Source organism: Heloderma suspectum, chromosome 6 (genome assembly GCF_057233095.1).
Source record: "Heloderma suspectum isolate Gila_16-S chromosome 6, 16-S_ref, whole genome shotgun sequence".
Taxonomy (NCBI): Eukaryota; Metazoa; Chordata; class Lepidosauria; order Squamata; family Helodermatidae; genus Heloderma; species Heloderma suspectum.
This window is the reverse complement of record NC_139463.1, coordinates 128,114,940-128,126,572: the sequence shown is the minus strand read 5'-3', so window position 1 is coordinate 128,126,572 and position 11,633 is coordinate 128,114,940. Positions and strand designations below refer to the sequence as shown.

At 55.3% G+C, this 11,633-nt stretch overlaps 1 protein-coding gene across 2 annotated transcripts; it reads right to left on the bottom strand.

Annotated features, from left to right (window-relative positions):
• Positions 1 to 3,064: 3,064 nt before the first annotated feature.
• On the bottom strand, positions 3,065 to 10,487 carry LOC146343181 (C-type natriuretic peptide-like). 2 transcript variants are annotated; one of them, XM_084806829.1, is made up of 3 exons: positions 8,429 to 8,561; positions 7,763 to 8,055; positions 3,065 to 3,381 (listed from the first exon to the last, which is right to left on the bottom strand). In XM_084806829.1, exons 1-2 carry the CDS (start codon positions 8,501 to 8,503, stop codon positions 7,765 to 7,767), a joined length of 366 nt encoding a protein of 121 aa, XP_084662955.1. In that variant the 5' UTR covers positions 8,504 to 8,561; the 3' UTR covers positions 3,065 to 3,381; positions 7,763 to 7,764. The 2 variants fall into 2 exon arrangements, 1 of the variants encoding a protein (XP_084662955.1); XR_014784007.1 differs by lacking the exon at positions 8,429 to 8,561 and adding an exon at positions 9,965 to 10,487 and having other exon boundaries at positions 3,072 to 3,381.
• Between the last annotated feature and the right edge of the window lie 1,146 nt (positions 10,488 to 11,633).

Genomic DNA, 11,633 nt, shown 5'->3' with positions numbered 1-11,633 from the left:
ATACCTGCAGTTGGGCAATACTGTTATTGGGATCAACCCAAACTTCCACAGAACTTTACAAGTTTTTGAGTTCTGCAGAACTCTTCATCAGGCTAGGTGATAGAAAAAGCAGCGGGTGGGGGAAGAAACAGCAAAGTGCAAACATTCAGCCGGGTGTTGTGGCCGTGAGGCCTGCAGGATGGATAGACGCAGTCTCAGTGGGGATCTGCAGTCGTGGTAGGTGGTACAGGTATCGGATTCCACCTGGCCATGCATTTCAGGATAATGCAACAATGGCTAGTCTCCATTTCTGCAAACAAAAGGCTGACTGTAAGTGATCTGCTTGGATAATTAAGGCAGGTAAGCTTCCTTGATGCCAGGAGCTTGTGTGTGCAAGGCAGGATTTCCTGGATGCAGCGGGGGGGGGGGGTGGGGGTGGCAGTGAGTTAACTTGGCAGTGGATTTTAAAAGCGCTGAGCAAACAGTGAATGAGCCTCTTGCTGCCAAGGCAGCCTAAGCAGTTGTTGCGAGAGGTCAGGCGCTGGACTCTTCGCTGGGGGAAAGAACTCTTCCCTTTAGGCAAACCAGCCCCAAGCTGGGGCCCTCCAGTTGTGTTGGGACTGCAGTTCCCATCATCCCAGGCATTGACCATGGCGAGTTGCTGTCCAGTACATCTGGAGGGCCCCAGCTTGGGGAAGGCTACTTTATGCCCTGCTTTTGGGGATCCCTAGAAACATCTATAACTGGCCACACTGCAAACCGGATGCTGGATGGCACAGGCCTTTGGCCTCACCCTGCAGGGTTCGTCCATCTGTCTTCACCAGGAGCAGCCCCCATTTCCTGGCTTTAAATGTGGATGAGACAAATTAACAGAAGAACCGTCTTTTGATGGCTGTTAGCCCCATAATGGCTAAGCAGAACCTCCATGCTCAAGAGCAGTTGCCGTCAAACACTGGAAAACTAGGGCCATGCAACGGCGGGTAGTCGTTGCCTTCGTGTCTTGCTTGTGACCTTGTTGGTCACTGTTTGGAATAGGATGAGGCCCCAGACCACAGGTGTCAGACCTCTTCCAGCCCCAGGGCGGAATTCAATTCCGGAGAAGCTGGAGGGAGGGGGCTGCATTCCAGTGGTGGGTGGAGCCAAAACCAAAGGGGGCAGGGCCAAAACCCAGCATATTTTCTCAAGGCTGCGAGTCTTTCCGCCTTGGTGGCGGCATTTCAACCTTTTAGAACGGGGTAAAACCTGCACAAAAGTTGGGAAACTATGCAATGACTGGGGCATGGCCCTGGAGGATGGGGCTTGGTTCAACACTCTTGGGATTCAGGGACCCTCTCCCCCACCCCTGGTCCAGCAGGGCTGCTCTTGGGTTCTTAAGAGATAACAGCCGAACGGCATCGCCCTGTGGTGGAGGCAGAGTGCATCTGAATACCAGGAGTTGTGGAGGGGGGCTGGTGACTTCATGTCCTGCTTGACCGTTTCCCAGAGGGACCTGGCTGTCCCCTGGTGGAAACAGAACATTGGGCAGATGGCGCTCCCTGGCTTGACGCAGGGAGGCTCTGCTTCACGTTCTTAGGGCTACCTTTTTGGAAGTGTTTTGCTGAGAGTGGAACAGGGAGTCCAGATCACTGGATTCGTCGCCCCGGCTCTGGGATTGGGGGAGAGGACAGGAAAGGTGTGGTGTGGGTCCCACCCAAAGCTGCAGGACGTGCTGAGGGAAACCAGCCGGGCAAAGATCCATTACGAAGAATCCTTTGCAACAGGAGGGGAAATGGGAGGTCAGACTCCTTGTCCAGAACAATGGCGAAGAGGACGGGGTTAATGGTGCTTTTGATTTATAGGCATCAAGCAGAGGCCGGCCCACGAGCCCCAGTTCCCACCAGGAGGAGGGAGGGGCTCTGGCTGCCAGCCAGCATCTCAGCAGAGGCAGGAGATCCAGCCGTCCCCAACCTGTCACCCTCCAGACGTGCTGGGCTGCAACTCCCCACCTGTGGGATTGGTTTCCACAAGATGCAGCGATGGCCACCAACTTGGATGGACAAATTCCTAGAGGATGAGACTGTCAGTGGCGACTTCTAGTCACAGTGGCCAACTACCACCTCCAGCATGAGGCAGTGTGCTTCTCAATGCCAGTTGGGGGGACACGAGGGAAGGGGATGCTGTCGCCCTCCTGCCCTGTTGTGGGCTTCCCATTGGGGCCTCTGCTTGACCCCTGTGGAACAGAATGCTGGACTAGAGGCCGCTGCTCTCATCTGGCACAGCTCTTCTCGTGTTCTTCAGTGCCCGCAGTGTAGCCAAGGGGCCCCCTTCACACATGCCGCACCTCCAGAGCCTGAGGTGGGGTGCCTGTGTACCCCAGTGGCTGGGGAACATGGGCGGGAGGGTGCAGTGGCACTCCTGTCCTGCTTGTGGGTTTCCCGTGGGCAGCTGGTTGGCCGCTGTGTGAGCAGAATGCTGGACCCTGGGCCTGATCCAGCAACAGGGCTCTTCTGTTCTTCTGCGTGGGGTAACTTTCAGCCATGCTTTTTAATGCATGAGTGTTTCATTTGCACTTCACAAAGGGCTGGGTGGACATGTTCCAACCCCCGCCCAGCCACCCGCCCCTGGAGATCGCCCTCCCGCAGCACAGCACTCGGGCCAACAGCAATCACAGGTCTCATTCCAAGTTCCTCTGGAACAGCGCCACCACGTGGGCCGATTAAGCCATTTCATCCCTGGAAGCCTGAACATCGTGGGCAGTGCTTGGGCAGGCTCGGGAGACGGTCGCCACGCCAGCCCCGATGTCACTTTCAGCCCCATACGCTGTTTTGCACACCTGTGTTCAGCTCTGGAACACGCAGCTGGGTGCTTCTGCGCACGAAGTTCTTCTCCCTGAGCAGTACTCTAAACTGAGAGGTCTAAAAACAAATCCTAGTTAGTAGCCATCCCCTAGTCCCAAATGTGTGCAGGTGGCCCGGGTTGCTCAGTAGCGAGGAGGATGCACTTTGCATGTGCTCAGAGGCGTCCTAGTCAATGCATTCTGGGGCCGAGCTTTGACTCAGCAATGTTCAGTGTGATGTTTCACACATACTATTGCCAAACTAGATCTGCAGCTTGGGTGGGGCGCCAAACAGAAATAATTGTTTTTATTTTGTAAAATCTGAAGTGCGTTCCGATTGGTTACAAATGACAGACACAATATGACCGGATGGATGCTTGGCGTTTGGAGCAAGTCCTGGATTTCAGCTGGAGGAGGACAAAAGTGTGTGGGGGAGGTGGGGGAGGTTGTTCTTGTTCCAAAGCCCAAGCAGCAACTGAGGCAGATCACCTGGAGAAGCAGGAAGGGAGAGGGCTTGCAAGCACATGGGTGCTCTTGTCTTGGCGGGGTCATTCAGCCCTGTAAGGGCTTCGTCACAGGCATGAAACCTACAAGAAGGAAAATCACGGAAAGTGGAAGATTACCCCTCAGTCCCAAACACGCAGTGGAGGCTGGTGACTGTGATGTCAGTGGGGCAGTGCATCTGCTCCGGATTTCCGTCAGAACCAGTCAGAACTGTAAAGGAGCCTTGGGGAGCTCTGCACCTTGGAGAGCTCCTTCAAAATTCTGAGTGGTTCTGACTAAGACCCAGAGTGGATTTACTGCTCCAATGACATCGGAGCTCCCAGACTCCACTGCAAGCATGTGCTTGTGGAAATAAACAGGGGTGCAGGAGAGAGAGGAGGGGTGCAACTGATGAGGCTGGGCTTAGGAATCAGAAGGTGTCTTTTGGCTGTCCTATGAGAGAAGATCTGAGAACTAGTTCTTCCTGGAAAGAAGTTGGGCTGAAAACCTGAATCAATTAGATTAATTCATAGAATCATAGAATAGTAGGGCTGGAAGCGGCCTACAAGGCCATCGAGTCCAACCCCCTGCTCAGTGCAGGAATCCAAGTCGGAGCATCCCTGACAGGTGGCTGTCCAGCCTCGTCTTGAATGCCTCCAGTGTGGGAGAGCCCACCGTCTCCCTAGGTAATTGGTTCCATTGTCGCATTGCTCCAACAGTCAGGAAGTTTTTCCTGATGTTCAGCCAGAATCTGGCTTCCTGTCACTTGAGCCCACTACTCCGTGTCCTGCACTCTGGGATGATCAAGAAGAGATCCTGGCCCTCCTCTCCATGACAACCATTCAAGTACTTGAAGAGTGCTATCATATCTCCCCTCAGTCTTCTCCTCTCAAGGCCAAACACACCCGGTTCTTTCCGTCTCTCCCCACAGGGCTCCGTCTCCAGTCCCCTGATCATCCCTGTTGCCTTCCTCCGATCCCTCTCCAGCTTGTCTGCATCCCTCTTAAAATGTGGTGCCCAGAACTGGACACAGCACCCCAGATGAGGCCCAACCAGTGCTGAGTAGAGGGGAACTAGGACTTTCTGGGCATTTGGAAGCTATGCTTCTATGAATGCAGCCCAAAAGAGCATTTGCCTTTTTGGCAGCAACATCACATTGTTGGCTCATATTCAGCTTGTGATCGACAACAATTCCAAGATCCTTCTCATTTGTAGTCTTGTTGAGCCACGTATCCCCCATCTTGTAACTGTGCATTTGTTTTCTTTTTCCGAGGTGGAGAACTTGGCATTTATCCCTATTAAATTTAATTCTGTTGTTTTCTGCCCAGTGCTCCAGTCTATCAAGATCACTTTGAATTCTGTCTTCCAAGGTATTAGCTGTCCCACCCCATTTTGTGTCATCTGCAAATGTGATCAGCATTCCCTGTACCTCCTTCCTCCAAGTCATTAATAAAAATGTTGAAGATTAAAACCTTTTAAGGCTATAATCCTTTGCACACTTACTTGGGAGTAAGCCCTAATGAACTCAGTGGGACCTACTTCTGAGTAAACATGCATAGGGTCACACTGTTAAATGATGAAAAAGGCCTACTTAGACATTTTTAAAATCCCAATTATTTTAAACATAAGTCCTCATAAAAACGGCAGATGGCAGGGCACTGTCTTAGAAGAGGCCTTCTGCTTTTCCTCACCTTGAGGGTGTGTGTGCACGCGTGCGCCTCTTTCAAGATGGCACCTGCTGTGACATTCTCTCCCCCCCTACACACACACACACACACACATTTATCCCTTCAAAACTTTTCATAGAATCATAGAATAGTAGGGTTGGAAGGGGCCTACAAGGCCATCAAGTCCAACACCCTGCTCAATGCAGGAATCCAAGTCAGAGCATCCCTGGCAGATGGCTGTCCAGCCTCGTCTTGAACGCCTCCAGTGTGGGAGAGCCCACCACCTCCCTAGGTAATTGGTTCCATTGTCCCATTGCTCTAACAGTCAGGAAGTTTTTCCTGATGTTCAGCCGGAATCTGGCTTCCTGTCACTTGAGCCCATGATTCCGTGTCCTGCACTCTGGGATGATCAAGAAGAGATCCTGGCCTTCCTCTCTGTGACAACCTTTCAAGTACTTGAAGAGCGCTATCATATCTCCCCCCAGTCTTCTCTTCTCAAGGCAAAACATGCCCAGTTCTTTCCGTCTCTCCTCATAGAGCTTTGTTTCCAGTCCCCTGATCATCTTTGTTGCCCTCCTCTGAACCCTCTCCAGTCTGTCTCCATCCTTCTTAAAGTGTGGTGCCCAGAACTGGATACAGTACTCCAGATGAGGCCTAACCAGTGCTGAGTAGAGGGAAACTAGTACTTCCCAGGATTTGGAAGCTATGCTTCTATTAATGCAGCCCAAAACAGCATTTGCCTTTTTGGCAGCCACATCACATTGTTGGCTCATATTCAGCTTGTGATCAACAACAATTCCAAGATCGTTCTCATTTGTAGTGTGGTTGAGCCACGTATCCCCCATCTTGTAACTGTGCATTTGGTTTCTTTTTCCTAGGTGCAGAACTTGGCATTGATCCCTATTAAATGTCATTCTGTTGTTTTCTGCCCAGCGCTCCAGTCTATCCAGATCACGTTGAATTCTGTTCCTGTCTTCCAAAGTATTAGCTATCCCGCCCAATTTTGTGTCATCTGCACATTTGATCAGCATTCCCTGCACCTCCTCCTCCAAGTCATTCATAAAAATGTTGAAGAGCACTTTTTTTTGTTTTAGTCTAGTCCAATTTATGCAATTAAGATTTCTTTAGCTGGGTGAGAGTCCTAGAAAGAATGCAATTGGCTTAAGAAAGAGCTGGCCAAATGCACAGAGGATATGTTTGGCCTTCCGATGGCTTGTCCCCACTAGAGCCTGGGAACAGGGCAAGAATACAATCACCCTCCCTCTGGGGCAGCAAAGGCGAGGCATGGGTGGGGGCTGAAGTGGAAAATGTCCGGAGGGCAACCTCTCCCTTCTTTTGATTACCTCCCCTCCCCGCATCCATCACAGCCCACGAATTGCCTGTCCTACATTTATTTATTTAAAGTATTTTTATGCTGCTCCTCAGCCAGAAAGGCTCCCAGAGCCGTTAGATGCAATAAAACAAGACAGTCCCTCACAATCTGAAAAGACACAACACACAAGGAAAAAGGGATCCGAAGGGAAGAGGAAAACACTGAAGTAGCCTCTCAGCATGGCTGGCAGAATGGCATCGCTTCCCCTCTCATTTCCCTCTGTTTCCTTCCCCGGATGGGTTCCTATTTTGAAGGCTGACCTGCCTCCGTTCTAGAAGGACTATGCACATACCCCTTGTTGGCCCCCCCCAAACCCCACTCTCCTCTTCGGCGGCTAATCTCTTAAAAGAGATGTAATGGGGTTTGGAACATGCCTGGAAAGTGTGCCTTCCTTAAATGCACTTTGCATGGGCTCAGGGCTACTATTTTCTTCCCATATGTTCCAGTGCTGAGTCCTGGCCTTCATGGGAGGTTCTGGAGCACAGACCTGGAAAGCACTGGCTCGAGTTAAATCCTGCCTTAACCCCCACCCTGCAAAAGAGGGATACCCAACCCCTAAGCAGCCATCCTGCCTCCCTCCCAGAGGTCCCAGATATTCAGGCCAGTACAAGACTGGTTTATTGTTGTTACCAGGATTTATTACAACTTTCCCCAACCTGCTGCCCGCTGGATGTGTTGGACTGCAATATATGCATTGTCTAAGGGCATCCCACGATCACTCTTTCTTGAGCTCCTCTGCAGCCTGGAGCCCCCAAAACTGCCTTTTCACAGCCCCCGACCTTTACCTATCAGGGTTAACCCATGCTCATTTGGGGAACGGCTGTCTGAAAGCAGCTGGAGAATCAGAGGAGACGTGCCACCCACTACCCACCTTCATCCTGGCGTATCACCTCCCTGCGGTGTTGGCGAGAGCCAGGACGGCCAAAAGGAAGCACCACATCTCGGCACAACTGACTGTGAGCCTCAGAAACCCCCTGCTGCAGCATCGGGGGTGTGGGGAGAGAGGCTGTGGCTCCGACGGCTTTCATGGGGCGTTAGGCTCATGGAGATGCAGAGCTCCAGCTGTAGTTATAAGCCGTGAGGGCTAGATAGAAGCCCCGGGGTTGGAGAAAGTCTACCTCTCAGAACCCAAATGCTGGAGGACATAGGATGGGGCAAGGCTGTTGCACTCATGTGCCCTGTGCTTACGGGGCATGTTGCTGCCAAGTGTACGAAAGAGCTTCTGGCTGAGACAGAGAAGGCTCAGCAGCACCGAAAACTGTTGAAAATGCCCGGGTCTCCAGGGGCTCAGTAGCTTGAGAACGCAGAGAGCAGGAACGTTTTGCCCCTGGGGAGTAGCGGAGCTTCCCAGTTGTGACTCCTGGCTGCTTCCCCCCTGCCCGCCGCCACATGCTTCAGCCCAACCCCTGACCCCAAAGTCCTCTGTTATCTCTCACCCAAACTTACCATTAGCATCCAAGGCCACTGAGGGTCCCAATCCGGTCGAGCTTGATGCCAAAGCAGCCTTGTTGCCCCATCTTCTTGGTGCGCCCCCGAAACTTCTTCTGGGTATTCATGAAATCATTTAAGAAGTGGATCCAGGCACGTTCCTGAGTGGGCGTTGAGGGGCTGGGGGTGTCGCGAAGGGGACGCTGTGCACTTAGGAGTCGGGACAAAGAGTCTGGGAGGAGTGAGGGGGGGTCCCCTTCATTGTCAGCCAGGAGAGCGGCCAGATCTTCTCCAAGAATCTCCAGCAATGACTGTGGGGAGAAGGAAGGAAATAGTTGGGGGGTGCAGTTGACTAATTACTTTGATTAAGAGGCCTCCCAAAACTCATCCCATAAAGGGAATGCTGTGCCCCCAACAGTTTATCCCACATACCTAAGTATGCCATTTCCCATGCAATATTTAATCCCCCTCCCAACTGTGGTACATTGAAATGTACAACTTCATGGAAAGTGGTACACAGGAGTAGGAGAAGCGGGGTGGGGTGGACAGGATGCCTGGGTCCTCTGAGAAGAATGTGGGGCATGGGGACCAAGGGAGTGACGAGCGCCAGGTGCCCAGAAGAGCCCAATGGGGGTCCTGAGGACAGAGTAGCAGGGCTGGTGGGGTCCTGAGTCCTCTACCTACCTGGGGTGAGTGGATGGGGGTCTGGGAGGTCAGAGGCAGGAGAAGGAACAAGAGGATGGGGCACAAGAACTCCATCCTTGCCCAAAACAAAACAAAAAAGTTTATCTTTGGGATCCAAGCAGGTGGCCCTGTGGGGTGGGAGGGGGGCCGGTTTGGTTGTGTCTGGCCTCACCCCAGCCACAACTCTTATAGGGCCGCTCGGCCCACCTCCCTGGCCCATCTCCCTGGACAACAGAGGCCACCCCTTGCTGGCAGAGCCAGGGGCTGCTGCCCTGGGGGGGGCGCCTTTGTCCCCCACTGAAAGGCCCATGTTGCCCAGGGGATGGGTTCTGGGAAAGGGGGGCAAAGAAAGGGCAGGGGGAGGGAGGGATGGGTGAGCAGTGTGGCTGGGTTGAGAAAGACAGAAAGAGAAAGACAGGATGCCTGTGAGAGAGCCAGCTAAGAGGGAGGAAGAGATGGAGGAAGCAGAGAAGAGAAAAATACGAAGGCAATGTGGATGGGAGAGAAGAAAAAAGAGGAAGAGGAAAAGAAAGAGGAAGGAGAAGAGAAAAATAATAACGTGATGTGCACATGAGAGAAGAGAGGAGTGTCAAGATCATGTTAGACAATGTTGCATTTTGGACTCACCCCAAGGCGGCCCTGGTCCTTGAGAACCAGGCGTCCGAGGCCCCAGTGCCCCCGCTCCTTTCCTTTCCGCTTCGGGCACCCTGCCACCCTCATTTTGCATCCCAGCTCCGGGCGCCCCCCACACCGCCCCCTCATGACTTCCCTCCCATCCATCCAACAAGGTTCCCACCCTGCCACCCCGTAATGACCTTCTCCCCCCACAGCCCACGGCCCCAAGCCCCCTCCTAAATCCATCACCGCAAGGGGAAACCTGGAATTGCCAAGGAAACCTTCCCGGGCTGGGAAGAGGCCCGGCTGATTCTTTCCGCTCTCCAGGCGGGTTTCCCCAGAGACGGTCAAAAGGCGCCCAGGCCGCGCGGCGGCCCTTCCCGGCTCCTCGCGATGCCGCTCGAGCAGGCGAGGGCCCCGGGGCGGGCGGCGCTGCTGCGGACTGGACCGGGTCTCTCCCCCGGAGGGGCGTGGAGCGGGGAAGGGCGCAGGCGCGCGCCCGGCCCCGCGAGCCCTTCCCGCGCCACCGGCCAGGCCCGGCCCGGCGGGGGCGCGTCGTTCCCGGGGCGGGGGCGCTCGACGTGGGGCGTTCAGCGCCGGCCTTGGATTGCCCCGGGGCCGGCGGTCCCAGGCAAAACCGCGCCCTCGCAGGGCTCCGGGGAAGGTTCAAGCGCGGCGCGCGCCTGCGGGGCCCGGATGGCGCAGTGCAGCGGCGACATCGTCTGGACCGGCCGCCGTGAGCCCCCGAGGGGAAGGGCCACCGGAGTCACTCCGCGGTATTGATCCAAAGCAGCCAGCGTAAGGATCGGGGTCCTCCCCAAGCCCACCGCGCGCTGAGGAACAGCCACGCCGCCCGGCGCGAAATCCCCGGCGCGCCCGCGCGCTTGGCGCCCGCCCGCCCGCGGCGTTTCCCTTCCCGACCTGTCCGCGGCAGGGGAGTCCTCGAGGTGGAGAAACGACGCGCGAGAACGGCTGTGGACGCGGCCCCGAAGACCGCGCCGCCCGTGACGCGGCGCCAGAACGAGCGAAGCGCGCGCACGGAGACCTCGGGGTGGGGCGTTCATCGGGCCCGGGGCCTGGCGGCGTCGAAGGCGCGGCAGCCGCCCGAAGCAGAGGACCCCGATCTGGCGCTCCAGCGGGCAGGCGGGCCTCTCCCAGGGAACCCGCGGAGCCCCGTTCCCTGGGAAGGGGCCTCGCAGAAGCCCCATCGAAAAGAATGGGAACGCGACTCCCAAGCAGAGAGGCGATGAAGCCCACCCGAAAAGCACCGCAGCGCACAGATGGGGCCGGGGAGGCTTATTCGAGGGCCGCAGGTGGCGCGGGGATGTGCAGCGGTTGCTCAGCAGTGTGGGAAAGGCACTCTGCGCATGCTTGCTTCCCGTGGCCCAGCGTCGAATCCCGCCACAGCCGCCCGCGGGGCTGTGTGGTGGCTCCTTCGCACCCTAAAGAAGCCTTCCCCAGCCCGGGAGCTGCAGCCCAAGGGGGCGGGTTGGGGGAGGCGGCCAAAGCACGCCGGTGTGGCGGGTTTTCGACGGGACGCGGAGGTGGCGCGCCCTCCGCCGGGTCGTGGTGTGCGGGAGTGCCCCGCGCGTCGTAACGCACGGCCCCCGCCGCCAGGACTCAGCCGCCCGGGGAGCGAATTAAGCCGAGGGCCGTAACGCTCGATAAGGCCCACTGCGGGGCGCACGTCGACGCAGCTCTTTGTCGATCCGTCGAACCCTGAGCGGGGCCCTCCCCGCGGTTGCAGTCGTGGGGGTCCGCCAAGCAAACGGACCTTCCTGCCCGACAGGGCAGCGGCGCCGCAGCAACAAGCGTCGGGCTCGGGGCTGTCGTGGTCCTTGCGGAAGGGCTGTTTTCCCCCAGCTCACCCCTGCGCCTGAACACCCGCCTGCCAAGCAGAAATGAACGGGGCCGCTTCCTCCCCACCCCTCCAAAGCATCCTTGCGTGGTTCATTTTGCCACCGGTTGAACATCTTGGCTTCAACGCGGGGGGGGGGGCTTTCCTGGCCCGCGTGCCTGGCGGGGGATGCGAGGTATGCCTGGCAGGCGCCTCCCCCCATGACTGGCCAGACCCCATGTTATGCTGATTTTATTCTTCGTTTAAAGTTATCTTTAGGCTGCCTTTCAGGGTGGAGCCCTCTCAAGGCAGCATACAAGATTTGTTTAAAAAGACATGCAACACAGGTCCAGTAAAAACCAATCAGAACATATTCAATAAAAAAATTGGGAGTTTTTAAAAAAGGGAATGCTAAAGGCACAATTCAATAAAAAAATTGGGAGTTTTACAATTACAAATAATTCCAACAAGAAAAAATGGTGGAAGACAACAGAAGAAGCCAATGTGGCTTCACAAAAGCTTAGAGATGACCTGAGAACAACAATGGACACATATAGGAAGTGGAAGGAAGGCCAAGCAACAAAGGAAGAGTACAGGCAGGTAGCACAGAATTGCAGGGATGGCGTCAGGAAGGCTAAAGCGGAGAACGAGCTGAGGTTAGCGAGGGATGCTAAAAGCAACAACAAGGCTTTCATAGAATCATAGGGTTGGAAAGGGCCTACAAGACCATCAAGTCCAGCCTCCTGCTCAATG